This window comes from Vipera ursinii (assembly GCF_947247035.1).
Source record: "Vipera ursinii genome assembly, chromosome: 3".
Lineage (NCBI taxonomy): Eukaryota > Metazoa > Chordata > Lepidosauria > Squamata > Viperidae > Vipera > Vipera ursinii.
Window position 1 is genome coordinate 104,627,293 of NC_139516.1, and position 18,377 is coordinate 104,645,669.

Sequence of the window (18,377 nt, forward strand, 5' to 3'; positions counted from 1 at the left end):
GAAACCTTTTCAAGAATCCACTTTAAGACCTCCCCCTAAGAAGGCACCCGGGCCCCTCATAGTGACGGGTCAAACCCACTATGAAGTAAAGTGTATTCTTGATTCTAGAATTTTTAAAGGGAAATTGCAGTACTTAGTACAATGGAAAGGATACTTGCTGTCTGAAGCCACTTGGGTGAAATCTAGTGATGTGAAAGCCGACCGACTCATCAAAAGGTTTTATAAGAAACACCCCAACAAACCAAAAGATAGGGTTTTAATGGGCTTTTAATTATGCTACGGTGTCTATCCTTTTTGTAAGGGGGGCCAGATGTCAATGCTGCTAACATCGGATGTTTTTGCTTGACAACATAGGGAGATGTAGCCTTCCTTTAACTCGTATATTATTTTTAGAGGTAGAATTAGTGGACACTGTGGGGAGTAGGGAGAATGTATCCCAAGACTGTTTGTAATGAGAGAAGATAATAATTTGGCAGGCTGTTAAACAGGTGGGAAATTTTGCATTTTAAGCTAATTGGAGAATGTGATTTATGACATTAAATTAAGGGAGGGAATTGTGGTTGATACAATGTGTTCAGGGGAGGAGAATTCAGATCTTGGCTTCTAATATGTACATGCCAAAGCTATGCAAGTGTAATAAAAGATTCTTTAAGGTAAACAATGCCTTGAAGTTCTTTGAAGTACTGCATTTGTCGGAACCATGAGAGAAGGAAGGAAGGAAGGAAGGAAGGAAGGAAGGAAGGAAGGAAGGAAGGAAGGAAGGAAGGAAGGAAGGAAGGAAGTTTTATACCATTTCAATCATTCTGCCTTTAAACAGCTCACAATAAAGATACAATAAACAGACACATTATTCATAAAATAACAAAATCATCCTCACATACTAAGATTTATTTCTGAATAGAATAGTATAGCACTGCCCACCTTTTGTACACAAAATATATATTTCATAAGACAGTTGTAGTGTGGTTTGGAACAGGCAGTATTATAAGAGGGCTCATACCTGGGACTGCTTCTGCTGAATGAGCTGCAAGACCTCGTGAGTCAGTTTATAATCTTTGGACCGGGCATCAGTAAATACATAGATGAATGAACCAGGAAGAGAAATTTCTAGAGCAATTTTGATGGCCCCAATGCTCATCTCTGGGCAGTCACCACCTCCCTATGGCAAACAGAGAAATGAACAAAATACCTAAATCAAAATCAATCTGAAAGATAAAGAAGTTACAAAAATTCTAATCCTAATACTATAGTTTACACAATAAGGTTTTTCTTCCTGTACTTCTAAGGTTGTGGATGTAACAGTATTTTTGCAAGTTACTAATGCATTCTATTTTTTAGTTTTAATTGCTTTTAACACTAGTCTATCTGGAAGATCACCTGAAGAAACACATCTAAGGAATCAGTAAAAACTGCTCATTAGCTAAATTCTGTATATTACAACTTGATTCATTACTCTGTTTGGGAGCACCAATACTTCAAAATGTAGCTTCTGATTTTCCAATGGAAAGCCAAGCCAAAAGAAAAAAAATCTAGCAGCTAGAATTAACATGGCAGAAGAATGTTTTAAAAGGAAATGTGTTTGGTTTTTTTTTTTTTTTTGGTTTTTTGATTCATGTGAACTGGCAATGGTTTTCTGTCTTTGGGGAAAAAATAATATAAGCTCTATTATTTTTTCCTGCTGGTATAAAAAAACATTGCTTTGATAAATTACCATATTATCTTGACTCCCAATGTTGTATATGTTTTATTTTATTCCTAAAAAGCCTCATCTTCTTAAGCCTTTTTTCTGTTTCTCCTATTATTCCCATTTTAGAAACAAAATGATTAAAAATAACAGCTGATTTTTCATGTACACCACTTAAACACACAACTCAAAAAAATCTTCTAGGATAAAATTTGAAGTAGCCGAAGGACCACTCGGGACGACAGGCTATTAACTTAAAGGTTTATTTAGAGCAAGACAACAACAGAATAACTTGCCGGCTTTTTATAGCCGGCGGCTGTCAGTGAGGGCCAATCAGGTTTGTTTATTTTGGCGCCGCATCTTCCCCGTCCAATCCGCGTCATCTGTGTTTGACAGCTCCGGCTTCCGCATGGCTCGGTGTTTTGACAGCCGCGAGCTGTCAGTGGTTGCGCCTGCGCCCTGCGAGGAACTTTGACAGCTGTCAAAGTTCCCGCGTGTTCTTCTGTCAAATTGGTTTACCTCATCGTCTGACTTGTTAACTTATGTATTACAGATATTAAAGATGTTTATACATATAATACACCCCTTACCCCTCCCCTGGTGCGTTCCCACCCCCTTGATTGTTGGACCCTGCCCACTGGTAGTCCTTTAGGTAGGCGGGGGCCCTTCGGTTTCTGTCGGAGCGGCGTGGAAGAGGGGCGATGTCTGGTTGTGCTGGTAGCGCGTCTCTTAGTCCCTCTTCGTCTTGGTCAAACAACGGAAGTATTTCTGGGGGTTGGTGGTCATGTTCCTCCGGTTGGGGTTCTGGGGTGTGTGGTGGTTGTCTGGGTCTGAGTTGGTCTATATGGCGGTGTAGATTGCCGTGAGTTTGTGTGGATATGAGATAGGAAATGGGTCCTGTTTGTTTAAGCACTGTCCCCTGGACCCATTTGTTTTTATCTGTATAAGATCGCGCCCATATCATTTGGCCTGGTGTGAGTGTACGGTTTGGTTGCGGTTGCTCGTTTTCTTCCGGGAACGTGTCAGGATGTAATCTGTCGAGCCGCGTTATCAGCCTTCTCCCCCATCTTAGTTCCGCCGGTGATTTGCCCGTTGTTGTGCATGGCGTTGCGTGTTGTGACATTAGGAACTGGCTGAGTCGCCGCTGCCAGTTCCCCTTGACGAATTTTTTTAAAGCTTCTTTTGTAGAACGCACCATAATTTCTGCCATCCCGTTCGTCGATGGGTGGAATGGTGCAGATGTGACCAGCCTAATACAATTCTTCATAGCGAAGATCTGAAATTCACGAGAGGTGAATTGAGGCCCATTGTCTGAAACTATGGTGTCTGGGAGGCCGTGTGTGGCGAATATTTTCCTTAGGGCTTGTATTGTGGCTCCTGATGTAGTTTTTCTAAGGGGAGTGACTTCTAACCATTTAGAATAACTGTCAACTACAATTAGGAAACTTTGTCCCTGGATAGGTCCTGCAAAATCTAAGTGTATGCGTGACCATGGATTTTTTGTCGTTTCCCATTTGTGAATTGGTGCTTGGGGTGGTTCGTTCCGTGTTGCTTGGCAAGTGTAGCACCCTCCCACGTATTTTTCTATCTCTTTGTCAATGCCTGGCCACCATACATAACTCCTGGCCATCGCTTTCATCTTGACAATGCCAGGATGTCCCTCATGTAGGATGTCTAATGTTTGATTTATGTTTTTGTTAGGTATTATGACTCGATTTCCCCACAGCAGGCATCCCCTATGCGTAGATATTTCATTTTTCCTGTTAAAGTATGGCTGGAATTGGGAGTGTGGGTTTTGAGCTGGCCACCCTGTTGTGGTCCACCTGAGAATTCTGCTGAGTATTTTGTCTTTAGCTGAGTTGTTAGCTATAATCTTTGCAGAGAGGGGACAGTCTGGGAGTTGCGAAATTGCTAAAATCAGGCCAGCTGGGTCTGGGTCTGGGTCCTTGCTAGGAATTGGCAGTCTGCTGAGGCAGTCTGCATGTCCTAATTCCTTCCCTGGTTTATGGATTAATTGATAAGAATAGGCAGATAAGAATGTGGACCATCAAAGTATTCTCGGTGAGAGAATCTGAGGTGTTATTTTATTCCAAGTGAATATCCCTAATAGGGGTTTATGATCTGTGTATATAGTGAAGGGTCTCCCATAAAGGTAGTCATGAAATTTTTTAACCCCTGCGACTATTGCTAGGGCTTCTCTGTCTATTTGTGCGTAATTTCTTTCTGCTTTTGACAGAGTGCGTGAATAAAAGGCTATGGGTCTTTGGGTGCCGTCTTTGTATACATGACTTAATACTGCCCCAATTCCATAGGGAGATGCGTCGCAAGCAATGCATATTGGTGTATCTTCTCGGAAAAGGGTGATCGTTGAACTATTGCAAATAATCTTTTTTAGTGATTGGAAGCTATTTTCCTGAATTTTGGTCCAGGACCAGGCAGTTCCCTTATCTAGGAGTCTATGCAGAGGTTCTGCGATAGTGGCTTTGTGGGGAATGAAGGCATGATAAAAGTTTAATAACCCTAAAAAGGCTTGGAGTTCTTGTTTATTCCTGGGGCTTGGCGCAGTTTGAATAGCCCTTAGTTTGTCTGTGGTAGGGTGGATACCTTGACCGTCTATTTTGTATCCTAGGAACTCTGTGGATGTGACTCCAATGGAGCACTTTTCCCGCTTAAGTTTGAGGCCGGCTTCTCTGAGCCGGCTCAGCACAGCTGACAGTCTGTCAGCTAGATTTGCTTCATTTTCTCCGGCGCTGAGAACATCGTCGAAGTAGGGGCAGACCCCGGGTAGTCCCTTCAGGGTTTTCTCCATGATACCCTGGGAAATACCCGGGGCTGCTGATATGCCGAATTGTAGCCTTTTTACTTTAAAGGCACCGCGGTGGGTGACAATTGTCTGGGCTTCCGCGGTGTCATTAGTGACAGGCAGTTGCAAATACGCCTGCGTGAGATCAAGTTTGGCAAAAATGGCACCGGAGCGGATGGAAGCAAAAACGTCCCTTACCGCTGGCACCGGGTAAGCATGGGGGCTGAGTGCTAAGTTGAGGGTCGCCTTATAGTCCGCGCATAATCTTATTTCCCCGTTAGGTTTTACCGGGGTGACTATTGGGGTCTCCCAGCTTCCCCCCTCCATAGGTTCAAGTACCCCGAGCCCTACGAGGCGCTCTAGTTCCCTTTCAATTTTTTCTTTAAGGGCAAAGGGCACTCTCCTAGCCTTTATCTTAATGGGTTGGATTGCTGGGTTTAATTGTAAAGAGATGGGGGGACCCGTGTATTTTCCTAATGTGCCATCGAAGACGTCTGCATACTTATTGCAAACGGCTTCGAGACTGGGTGATTGTACAGTATTTACCCCCGTTATGGCGATCCCTAACGGCCCGAACCAGTTCAGCCCTATCAGGTTGGTGCGATTCCCGGGCGTTACCAGCACTTCTAGGGGGCCCTTGAAAGATTTGTACTCTACTGTAACCTTAGCCCTCCCTTCCAGAGGAATGGGGGTTTTCTGGAAGTCTGCTAGGTGGACCTGGGTTTGCCTCAGAGGAATTTTTCCCTTGCCTTGTTGACAGATCTCCTGATATGTTTTAAATGAAATTAAGGAGACTGCTGACCCTGAATCCACCTCCATGAGGCAGGGCACCCCCTGAATTTTTACCCTGATCCTAACCTTTGAGCTTAGGCTGTTTACCCTGTCAATTGTTTCTACCAGGGCCCCTGGCGTTTTTCCTCTGTTGGCCTGGGTAGCTGGCCTACCTGGGGAGTTTGCCTCCAAATCATTGATGTTGTCACGGCCCTTGCTGCGGCACACCGGCTTGATGTGGCCGGTCTTCCCACAATTGTGGCACTTAGCATTTCTGAACCGGCAGCTTCCTCGGGCATGGTTGCCCCCGCAGCTGGCGCAGGTGGCCCGTTGCTCGTAACGCGGCGGTGGCGGAGGGGGGTTCCTGGACCTTCGGTGGTCCGTAGTGTCGCTTCTCCTCGGTTGCCTGCGTTCCATTCTGCGCTGCAGGGCTTCTCCGTCGGTGAAATCCACCGACTCGTCGCTGTCGCTGAGGGTCGCACTCTCTTGGAAGATGGTCGCTGGACTCTCTGGGGTCGTGGTAGTCGGCTTCTTCTTGTGGTTGTACTCGTAGGCCATGATTTCTCTGGTCAACTCTGCCAGGCTCATGTCAGTCTTGGATGTCAGCTTCTTCTGTAGGCGTTCGTCCCTCAGCCCGATCACCACCTGGTCTCTGATGCGGTCTTCTAGGTCGGGGAAGTGGCAGTTCCGCGCGGCGTGTCGGACCCCAGCGATGAAATCGTTTGCGGGTTCTTCTGGACGTTGTTTCTTCTGGGCGAATTGAACCCGCCAGTACAGTTCGGATCGGGCTGGCATAGAATGCTTCGTCAGCTGGTCTACCAGGTCCGCGTAGGATACCTCGGTGATGGGTACCGGGCTGAACAGCCCAACGGCAGCGTCGTAGACGGGGGGTCCGCTGATGTATAGCAGTGCGGCGGCCTTTGCTCTGTCATCGGTGATTTTGCTGACAAGGAGGAATCCCTCGACTTGGCCCAGGTGTGATTGCCACCTTTCGGGATGTCGGGTGTCGAATTCCCTCACGCGGCCGAAGTTTGCCATGTCGTCCGGTCCTGGGTCTCGCTCTGTTGGAAGTTAAACTTCCAGTGACAGCTCTGGCCGGGAACTCTCTTCCGCGGCCGTGACTTCAGCTCTGGAGCGATCCCACCTTCGTCGCCAGTGAAGTAGCCGAAGGACCACTCGGGACGACAGGCTATTAACTTAAAGGTTTATTTAGAGCAAGACAACAACAGAATAACTTGCCGGCTTTTTATAGCCGGCGGCTGTCAGTGAGGGCCAATCAGGTTTGTTTATTTTGGCGCCACGTCTTCCCCGTCCAATCCGCGTTGTCTGTGTTTGACAGCTCCGGCTTCCGCATGGCTCGGTGTTTTGACAGCCGCGAGCTGTCAGTGGTTGCGCCTGCGCCCTGCGAGGAACTTTGACAGCTGTCAAAGTTCCCACGTGTTCTTCTGTCAAATCGGTTTACCTCATCGTCTGACTTGTTAAGTTATGTATTACAGATATTAAAGATGTTTATACATATAATACAAAATTTGGCATCCTAAATATTCAATCTAATATTTACCAAATATTTTGTCTTCATTTCCAATTAGTCACATCCAGCAAAGCCAACTTTACTGCTGGATCTCCCAAACTCAACCTGGACAACTTGAGTTGATGCAAAGTCATTGCTTACAACTGAGATTTGCTGCCACCATTTTTTATTTGTGCCCTTAAATATCTTTGTAGAAATAAGACCAAAAGAAGGAAAATATCTTCTCCTTTCTGGGTTATCTGGGTAACTCAAGGACATCTTCAGCCTGAATCTGATTGTCATTTTGGAGATGTTGAGGCCTTCTAAAACATGTTACCAGATTATAATCCCCAGTTACAGCTGGCCATCTAATTTTCGAAAACTGTTTACTCCCAGACCTTGGAGTAGAGTGGTTACCTCTGTCCCTGTAGGCTGCTTTTTGTATTCGATCTGTCTCTCTGGATGTCTATTATCCATTTCCTAATATTTTTTTATTGTTCCTTTTCTTTTTAATGTAAGGTGCCCAAAATCATTTGCAGTCTGGCAGCCTCTACGTTAATTAAATAAAACATAACCTAACATAGGCATGAAAAGTACCTTGTTCAAACTGCATTTAAAATATATAAAGAAATATCACAGCAAGGGAAAACCAAAGATAAAGATTAAGCTTAAAAAAAATGGGGATTCAGAACAGGAAGTATGAAAAGAAGAGCCATAGGTAGACTCATCCAATATATCAAGAACTCAGAGAAACGTTAGCTTGAAGGAAACCAAAGTGATTTGACCCCCATACAAAATTAAAACTCTACACCTGTTCTGTCTATAAAATGCCCAGGTCTAGTCTAAATACTCATTACCATTAGAAGTCCATTAGAGGTTACCATTACAAGTTAGATTTCTGCCCTCATTGGAGAGGGAGGAGTTTAGCTCTTCCTTTTGTCCTCAGACACACTGTTCATAGAGAAAATGAAAAAGAACTAATTTTTTGTAATAGTTATTGTTATGTAGTGGGTTCTGGTGAGCAGGAATGAAGACACATGGCTGATTATAGAGAAACTCATTCTTTATTTCTAGATGGAACTGTACTTGAGCTTGGGCTGCTCCCAGCCCCAATATATAGCCAAGCCCTATGGTAGCAGCCAATAAGATTGAACCCGCGCTTGCCACCTGAGGCTGACCAATTGCAGGCCCGGAGACAGCCTTTCTGGGTTGCTGGAGAGCCGTTAGCTCTCCAGTAACACACGTGGTATGGTACCCAAAAGCCTAGTACATAACACCCCTCCCTCCTAAGATCAGGCTATAATCCCATTAATAAACTTGACAACAGCCAAGACTATGAATCACTCCCAACAATCAAAATACATAATAACAAAATAATAACAAAATAATCAAAAATAATGCTTATGCATTCACGGTGGCTAGAATAACATTACGCGACCTTTACAGACGTGCCATTGCAGTAGGGACTACAATAAGATTAAACAACGGCTAAACGGCTTGCCAATGCAGTAATTACTACAAGAGATTAAACAACGTCTCAATGAACATGCTTACAGGCAGTTTCAAAATGCCCCAATTTCTGTAGGTAGTGGTACAATTGTCACACACTATACATCACTTTATTTTACAATATAGTCTGTAAGATATGCGGGAGGTTTGTGTGGCCTGGAGAAATGCCTTGAAGTTCCTCTCACTTTGTGGTCTATCAGCTCACACGGTGGGCTGGGTAGACCCATGTCCCTTTGTGCTCCATCATCCAGGGGAATTGAAATGCTCTGGCTGGCCTCACCAGGTTGGCCCACCCCAGAGTCAGTCTGTTCTACAGAGTAGGCACAGCGGTTGCTAAGATTCGGCTGGCTCACCTGGTCAGGGGTTCCATGTTGCACTTCTGAGCTACCTGGCTCTTCCTTGGAATCAACTTCTGCTGAGAAGGGGAAACCCTGGTGGTTCTGGTGTGGGCTGGCTTGGGTGCCAGTTTGAGGACTTTGGGAGGGACTTATGCCACAGTCCTCTCTTAGTGACCATTCTGGAAACCTCTTTCTAAGCTGGTCAATGTGTCTTCTGACCAGTCACCCTCCCTCAAACCCCACTTCATAAGATAGGGGTCCGGATGCCTTGGTCACCTGACCGGGAACCCATAAATTTCCAGGCCCATAGTTTCTGGCCCTAACCAAATCACCCATTTGCAGCCCACTAGGGGGTTTTGGTCTAGAGGCTTAAGATGCCACTCTGTCTGGATGCAACCTGTCCAGTTTAGTAATTAAACATCATCCCCAATGAAGCTCAGCAGGACTTTTACCTGTAGCAGTGCAGGGCGTAGAATGCTGGCAGAGCAAAAAAATCTGCCAATCTGTGATGCCAGTCACCTGTGATAATACGCTTGAGTGCCTCCTTTGTTGTCCTCACCATGCGTTCGGCTTGTCCATTCAAAGAAGGATGAAACAGTGCAGACGTAGCATGTCTGATGAGGTTAGCTCTAAGAAAAGCCTGAAACTCAGCAGCACTGAATTGAGCCCCATTATCAGAGACTAAAACGTCAGGCAACCCATGTGTTGCAAAGAGTTTTCTCAGCAAGTGGATGGTCCTAGCAGTAGTCATATTAGGGATTGGAACTACTTCCAGCCATTTTGAATGGCTATCCACTACAATCAGGAAAAGCTGTCCTTGAAAAGGCCCAGTGTAGTCTATGTGAACCCTGGACCAGGGGGTGTGCATTTCTTCCCACCTGTGAACTGGGGCCTGAGGCATTTAAGGCCTAGATTGCTGGCAAGTATAGCAACCATGAACTTGATCCTTCACTGCCTTATCCAGGCCAGGCCACCAAAGGTAGCTCCTAGCTAAGGCTTTCATCCTTACAATGCCCGGATGGCCTTCATGTAAAGAGTGTAAGACTCTGTCCCTCAATGAAGTGGGGATAATGACTCTGTTGCCCCATAAAATGCAGCCCTTGTGCGCAGACAACTGATGTCTCCTGACAAAATAACTTTGAAATTCAGAGCCTGGACTTTTTTCCAACCAGCCCATGTATACCCATGACAACACTCCTGACAAAATAACTTTGAAATTCAGAGCCTGGACTTTTTTCCAACCAGCCCATGTATACCCATGACAACACTCTGCTCAAAATTTTATCTGTGGCAGTTTCAGCAGCAATATTCCCTGCGTGGAAGGGAAACTCAGGTAAGTCCTAAATGGACAATATTTTAGCAGCAGGAGATGGATCAGGATCCATTAGTGGCAGTGGTAGTCTGCTGAGGCCATCCGCATGGCCCATTTCCTTCCCTGGTTTATGAATTAACTTAAAATTGTATGCAGACAAAAATATAGACCATCTCACCATTCTTGGAGATAGTATATGGGGAGTTTGTTTGTCTGTTGTGAACAATCCCAAAAGAGGTTTGTGGTCAGTGTAGACAGTGAAATCCCTGCCATATAAATAATCATGAATTTTCTTGACTCCAGCCACTATGGCCAAGGCTTCTTTATCAATCTGTGCATAATTGCACTCAGCAGAAGATAAGGTCCTAGAATAAAACGCAATAGGGACCTGTTTCCCATTTTTCTCTATGTGGCTTAAGACTGCCCCCACCCCATAGGGAGATGCATCACATGCAAGACATACAGGTTTAGACTCTATGTAATGAGTTACAGTGGACCTTTCTGATAGGAGGGCTTTCAAATCCTGGAAACTTTTTTTATGTAAGCTAGTCCATTACCAAGGGGCTTTTTTTTATCAAGCAGCCTATGAAGGGGCTCTGCTATTGCAGCCTTATGAGGTAGGAATGTGTGATAAAAATTTAGGAGGCACAAAAATGCTTGCAGCTCTCCCCTTGATTTAGGCCTTGGAGCCATTTTGATGGCCTTCACTTTTGAATCAGTGGGGTGAATTCCACTAGCATCGATAAGGAACCCCAAGAATTCCATTGATGAGACCCCAATACTACATTTATTTTTCTTTAATTTGAGGCCCGCATCACGGAGCCTCTGCAAAACAGCCCTGAGCCTATTGGCCAACACTTCTGGGGATTCCCCGGCAATGAAAACTTCATCAAAATAGGGGGAGACACCCTGAATACCCTTAAGAGTGTGTTCCATAATCCCTTGGAAAATACCCGGTGCAACACTGACACCAAACTGCAAGCGTTTGACTTTGAATGCCCCTCTGTGAGTTACTATTGTTTGAGCCGCGGCTGTGGCCTTCTCAACCATCAATTGCTGATATGCCTGCACTAAATCAAGTTTAGCAAAAATGGTTCCCCCTTGCAAGGAGGCTAAAATATGGCTGACTACAGGAACCGGATAACCATGTTGATTAAGGGCCTTATTTAATGTGCATTTATAATCAGTGCAAATGCGAACTTCCCCATTGGACTTCAAGTGGGTGGCAATAGGAGTTTCCCACTTTCCCCCATCAACAGGCTGTAATACGCCCTGTTCTACTAACTTATCTATTTCAGAATCGATTTTGTGCTTTAGAGCAAAAGGAACCCTGCGAGGCTTAATCCTAATTGGCACAACATTAGGATCTAACTTAAATGAAATTGGCAGGCCAGTGTACATCCCCAGGGTTGATTCAAAAACATCCGCGTATTCCTCGCAAACTGTCATGAGGTCTGCAGTTTGTGTACGATTAATGCCCGTAATTTGAATGCCCAAAGCATCAAACCAATCAAGTCCAATAAGACTCGTTCTTTGGCCCTCTACTACTATGACATCCAGGTGCCCCAAAAACCCTTTAAATTTTACCAATAATGTGGCTTCACCCTTAACTTTAATGTGAGCATTCTGAAAATCTGTTAAAATAATATCTGAGGGCCTTAGTTTAGCCCACTGGTTACTGCTCCTACACACAAAGTTGAATGTGTCTTGCGAAATGATTGATACTGCTGAGCCGGAGTCCAACTCCATCTTACATGGAACTCCTTGTAGCTCTATAAAGAGCTTGAGTTTAGGCTTGAGGGGATGTTTATATTTTGTGTACTTATAAATAAGTCTATTGATGTCCATATCATATCTATTCTCGACCAGGAAAGGTGTCTGTTAGAATAGAATGTATATTGCTTCTTTTCCGGATATTTTTCTCTCCAAACATCTAGTATATTTAATTTGTCCACCATATTATGAAAAGATTTTGGAAGTGTTCTCCTTAGGGTCTTATTATTATTATTTTTGTCGTATTATAATCCAGCTCGGCCTTTACAATAGCACTGAAATCTCCAATCATACATATGCTTTCAAATTCCAATTCTATTATTTTCTGGTGTAATTTTGAATAGAAATTTTCTTGGTTTTCATTTGGGGCGTAAATCGCTACCAATAAAGTTTTTTTAAAATTCATAATTACTTCCACCATTAAAATTCGCCCTTCTTCATCTGAATATAACTATGTAGTTTGTATTATTTTTTAAATATATAATACCACACCTCTTTTACTCTGATCTGCAAGTGAGGTATATAATTCTCCCAATTTTGTATATTCTAGTAGATTTTTATGTTGTTTCTTAATATGAACTTCTTGTAAACAAATTATATCCATTTTTAATTTCCCCAATTTATTCAGTGTTCTTTTTCTTTTTATAGCCGAATTCAGTCCATTTATGTTTATTGAAATTGCTTTTATTTCTTCTTCCATGATTATTTATTTGAAGTTATAGTTGCTCTCATTATTCTCTTCTCTCTTTGCTCTTTTGCCTCTTTTGCTCTTGTCCCTTCTCTCGACACCCTTTCCTCCTGTTCTATGCTATACTTACTCCGTTGCTTCTCTGTCTTGTCTCCTTGCTCTCTGATTACTCTTTCCCCTCTCAGCCTTTCTTCTTCTTGCTGCCCGAAGTATTGATCATAGAAAAGTTCTGCTTTCTCTAATGTGTCGAGTCTATGTCTCTGTTCTTGCCAATTTATCATTACTCCTTCTGGTATTAACCATCTCAAATTTATCCCTTTTTTAATTAAGCATTTTGTCAGAAATTGATACTCCTTTCTCAGGTCTCTCACTCTTCTTGGGATCTGTTTTAACATCACTATCTCTCTTCCTTTATATTTTATTTTAACATTTCTCAGCTTCTGTAGTATATCTACCCTTAATGCTTTTTTAGTAAATCTTATATGCACCTCTCTGGGGAGAGTATTTCTCATTGCATATCTAGTGTATATTCTAAATATCTCATCTAAACCATTAATTATCTTTTCCTTGCTTTCCTCCAATGCTTCTGCTAATATTCCCACCATTACATCTGCTAGGTTCTCTCCCTTTTCTTCTTCAACATTTTGGAATCTTAAATAATAATCAGCTCTATCCATCTCTAAAGCAATAATCATTTTCTCCTGGTTCCTGTCTGTTAATGTAAGTCGGTTATCAATCTCCTCTAGTCTCTTATCTGTTAATTCAATTCTTTATTCCACTTGTTGCAATCTTTGTTCATTTTTCTCCATCAGTTCTTTGACCTCTTTTAGGTCCTCTTTTAGTTTGCCAATCTCTTCTTTGAAGTCTGTGTGTAGAGCCAGTATTATATTTTTCAATTCCATGTTGGATCTATCTTGCTGTGTTGTGTTGTCCAGTGATTTCTGTGCCACCGGACTCTGTGATATTAGGGCATCTGTTGCTGGGTGTGTTGTGGTCTTCATTTTCTCCAGTAGTTTGTAATCCAAATGTTGATGGGGTATTATAATCCAAATGTACTCCCAAAAAAAAGAACAGTATGAAAAATTTCAGCGACAAGTAAAGGTGAGTACAAAGGGAAAAGGAAAGAAAAAGAGAAGGAAAAAGCCAAATATCCTTATATCTTAAAAAAGAAAGAAAGAAAGAAAGAAAGAAAGAAAGAAAGAAAGAAAGAAAGAAAGAAAGAAAGAAATCCATACAGGTTATGCTCTTTGTTCATTTCAGAGTCTCTGTGCCTTAGTCCAAAAGAAAAAAAAATCAAAGTAAAAAAACAATCCACCATTCCGCAAACTAAAAAAAAAAAAAACAGACTCTGTAAACTTATCAGTGAGTTCAGCAGCTGTCATTCAAGGTCACTTACTCTTCCTTTTTTTCTTAAGCTTCAAGGGTATTCTCAGCCGAGATACTTAATTCATTGCCTTCTTTTGCCTTCCATTGTTGTCCACCACTGCAGTTCCAGGAGAGGAGCAGCTCAAAAATCCGCTCCCCCCCCACTTCTACACGACTTCAAATTCTTCTTATTTTCCCCCCTACAGTTTCCAGCATTTAAGGATTCTCAATCTTCTCACCCAGGCAATCCTCCAAACTTACTTTCAAGATCTTCCAAGTGGCTGCCCTGGCTTGTGACGGCTCGCAATGGCCGTCTAACAGCTGCTGGTCCAGGAAGCTTCTGTCGGCTCTCCAGGAGGATGCAATCTCTCCTGTGCTGCCAAAACTGTGCCTCCCTTCTTCACCGTCCCTACAAGATGGCTCTGATCTGTCTGAAATTGTGGGAAAGAAACTATAAACTGACAATGGCTACAGCGTATAAAGAAAATATGTACAAGATGTTCTACAGATGGCATATGTCTCCAGAAAACTAGCTAAAATTTTTAAGAACAGATCTATGAAATGTTGGAAATGCCATTAAATACCAGGCTCTTTCTATCATATGTGGTGGATGTGTGCAGAAGCTAAAACCTATTGGAACATAATCAAATCATGGATAGAAAAGATGATACAACAACATATAGAATTAAGACCAGAAATATTCCTGTTGGGTATTTTACCAGAGAAATATAGCAAAGAGAACACATATTTGATTATTCATATAACCACTGCATCTAGGATTGTGTTTGCACAAAACTGGAAGGCACTGAAAGCTCCTCCAGAAGAAGAGGTGATCGGGAAAATAATGGAATGTGCAGAAGTGAATAGATTAACAATGATAATTAAAGATAAGACAGAGTCAGAGTATTATGAAATTTGGGGAAAATTTAATGAGTGGGTGAAAAAGAGAATATGCTTAAAAGACTAACACTAATTTAGATGGAAGAAAAATGAGGAGATAAGGATATTATCATATCTAATATAGACATTGAAAATCCAAGGAGAGGAGCTGCTCGGACATCACCCCTGAATTGTATCAGAAGAGGACTGGGAGGGAAGAAAGTAGAGGAGAGAGAGAAGAGAGTAGAGGAGGGGGAAGGAAGTAGGAAGGTTGGAGGGAAAGAGGAGGAGAAGTGGGGAGAAACGGGAGGGGAGTGGTGAGGGAAAGAGGAGAGGAGAGGAAGAAGAGGGAAGTAGGAAAGAAAGGAGAAAGGGAGAAAGAAAGTAGAGAAAAAGGAAGAGAGAGAAGGAGGGTGGATACAGTGAAAGGGGAAATGGACGAGCAGCACCCAAACCTTTGTGTATGTATTTATGTATGGCAATATATTTGTTGACTTGTTTGTGTAAGAAATGGGAAAATAAAATTGAATATTAAAAAAAAGAAAAGAAAAAAAGAACTATTTTTTTTCTTGGAAAGCTCTTTGATTATAATGCCTTGATAAGATCACACTTGGAAAATTGCATCCAGTTTTGGTTGACACAATATAAAAAAGTGTTGAGACTCTAGAAAGAGTGCAGAGAAGAGCAATAAAAATGATTAAGGGACTGGAGGCTAAAACATATAAGAAATGGTTACTGGAATTGGGTATGTCTAGTTTAATGAAGAGAAGGACTAGAGGTGACATGATAGGAGTGTTCCAATATCTCAGGGACTGCCACAAAGAAGAGGGAGTCAAGCTATTCTCCAAAGCACCTGAAGGCAGGATAAGAAGCAACAGATGGAAACTAATCAAAGAGAGAACCAACCTAAAACTAAGAAGAAATTTCCTGACAGTTAGAACAATTAATCAGTAGAACAACTTGCTTCCAGATATTGTGGGTGCTCCAACACTGGAGGTTTTTAAGAAGAGAATGGACAACCATTTGTCTGGAATAGTGTACTGTTTCCTGCTTTGGGGGGTTGGACTAGAAGACCTCCAAGGTCCCTTCCAGTTCTGTTATTAACTTATGGAGATTCTTGTTCAGGAATTTAGCCAATCAACCTCCCTACTCTTACTGTACTTGATGTAAATAGAGATTAATCGATGAGTCAGTTGTTGCTCCATTCTGATCTAGTGAAACACTCTTGTTGTTAGTTGCGAAGTCCTGTCCAACACATCGCAACCCCATGGACAACATTCCTCCAGACCTTCCTGTCCTCTACCATCTTCTGAAGTCCATTTAGGCTCATGCCTACTGCTTCAGTGACTCCATCCAGCCACCTCATTCTCTGTCATCCCCTTGTTCTCTTGCCCTCAACCTCATGGATCTTACATTCCAGGTTCCTATGGAGAAAAAATCTTTACAGCATCGGACTTTCCTTTCACCACCAGATACATCCACAGCTGAGCATCCTTTCGGCTTTGGCCCAGTCGCTTCATTCTTTCTGGTGCTACTAGTACTAGCCCTCTGCTCTTTCCCAGTAGCATATTGGATGCTTTCCGACCTGAGGGGCTCATCTTCCAGCGTCATATCTTTTTTCCATGGAGTCCATGGGGTTTTCATGGCAAAGATACTGGAGTGGGTTGCCATTTCCTTCTCCAATGGATAACGTTTTGTTAGAACCCTCTGCTATGACCTGTCCATCTTGGGTAGCCCTGCACAGCATAGCTCATAGCTTCATTGAATTATGCAAGCCCCTTCGCCATGACAAGGCAGTAATCCATGAAGGGGTGAAACTCTCTAGAAGCTTGCTTTTTCAGAAATGCATGTACACCAGCTAAATACATGACTCATGTTCACAATGCCATCATGAGACTGAATATATGAATCATGTATTCAATCTCATGATGGGATTATGAATAGGACAGAGAAAAAATGTGTTACAAAGAGAAGAGGAGTGCAAGATCCCCCCCAAAAAAATAACTTTAAAATAGGTTTGGCAGTGACAGTTAGCTGTGATTCTTAAATGAATCTCCCATGTTCTATTCCTGTAGGTGAATGGCAAAAGAAAATAATTGCCTGTAGTATATATGTTTTCATCATGTGCTTTCACTTTTTCCCCCCACAAGATGGCAGCGGGTTCACATGCAGCGGCCCTGAGCTCCCAGTACTGGTGTGTGGAGATTGGATTAATGTGTGTATGGATGAGTGTACACAGTGTAGTGCAAGGGGCTAAATTAGCCTACACACATATAGAGCTGCTAAACATCGGACTTGCAAGGCAATCTAGAATTACCAGCGATTTTCAGCAGTCCCATAACATACCGAACTGCATAGTGAAGCCTCCAGGATCTCCATGGATGGTCTTCGGGCCGGGGAGGAGATGGCATAAGTGAAAGAGAAAGGAGTGAAAGCAAAAATGTGGCTGCAGGGCTGGGATATTGATTCGACTCAGAAAGCAGCCTCATAGACCAGCATCACCGAGTCTTCTTCTGAGCAATGCCAGATCCCTCATCCATAAAATTGACGAATTACAGCTGCAGTTGGCAGCAAGCAGGCTTCTCCGTGAATGTTGTGTGATGGTTGTCACGGAGACCTGGCTACATCTCTGTACTCCTTCATAGGACATCCATTCAAGGTGGCGGACGTGCAGGCGGACGTGCTGGGCTGAGCTCTGCAAGTTCCAGAAATTAGGCGTCCTAGGAGCCCCTCAGGGGTGCTTTATGCCCTCTGTGTTGGGGTGATAGTGATGGGCAATGAGTTAGGCAGCTGGACAATGCTGTCTGCTGCCTGCTAATTTTACCGTTGGCGTTCCGCTGGTCTGCTGGTCTGCTGCTGTGCTGGTCTGCCGGGCTGGGCATTCGCGGTGTCTTCCTACCGCTTCGGGCCATCCTCCGGGCCGCTCTCGGCAGCGTTTTCGGCGTTTTCGGCAGCGGCGGTGGCGGCGTTTTCGGCGGCGACAGCGCCGGCATCTTCAGGTGGTTCCCGACTGTTGGCGGTGTCGGTGGAGGCGTTTGCGGGCCGTTTCGGGCCATCTTGGTGGTCGTCTCGGTCTGCTCTCGACTGTGACAGCGACAGCACTTTCGGTCCATTTTGACGGTAGCGGCAACGGCAGCGGCGGCGGCGTTGTTCCCGGGCCATTCTAGGCCACTTTTGACATCGTCCGCTGCTTTTGGGGCCGTTTTTCGGGCCGCTTGCGCTGCTGGCGCCTGGGCCTTCTCGGCCCGTTTTCCACCGGCGGCGGCGGTGTTTTCTAGATTGTTCTCGCTCTGGCGGCATTCCGGTAACAACAGCGACGGTGACGGTATTTGCAGCGGCGTTTCCGGCAACAGCAGCAGCCTCGGTAGCTCGGCAGTGGCTTGGATGTCAACCTGTTTCTGCCTCCTGATTGCTCTGCCTACCCCAGACGGCCTGGCACCTTCAGTGTTTCTGGTGGCCCCGAAGGTTCCTGGGTTAGCCGGTTAACTCCGGTGGAGCCCAGTGGAGCCCAGCGGACCCTGGTTGTTCCGGAGGAGCCTGAAAGACCCGTGCTCTTTGCAGCACCTATTGTGAACTGGTCGGTGCCGTCGGATTCCGACGGGGCCTGGAGGAAACCAGTAAGCCTGGAGGAGTTAGACTCTGTAGACCACGCTCTGGAAGGCCCCAATTACTGTAGAACTGGGGGCCCATGGAGCTGTGGCCAGGAACAATCTCCTGGAGTGGCAGAGCAGCGGAGGACTTGGTT

The 18,377-nt window shown here is 44.0% G+C and overlaps 1 protein-coding gene across 1 annotated transcript in view; it reads right to left on the bottom strand.

Moving 5' to 3' along the window:
• The window catches only part of HMCN1 (hemicentin 1), a gene marked incomplete at its 3' end in the record, with an annotated part of 535,761 nt that overhangs the window by 476,411 nt on the left and 40,973 nt on the right, over positions 1 to 18,377 (bottom strand). The window contains 1 exon segment of the mRNA XM_083360257.1: positions 1,001 to 1,159. Within this exon segment, the coding sequence (XP_083216383.1) occupies positions 1,001 to 1,159 (159 nt within the window).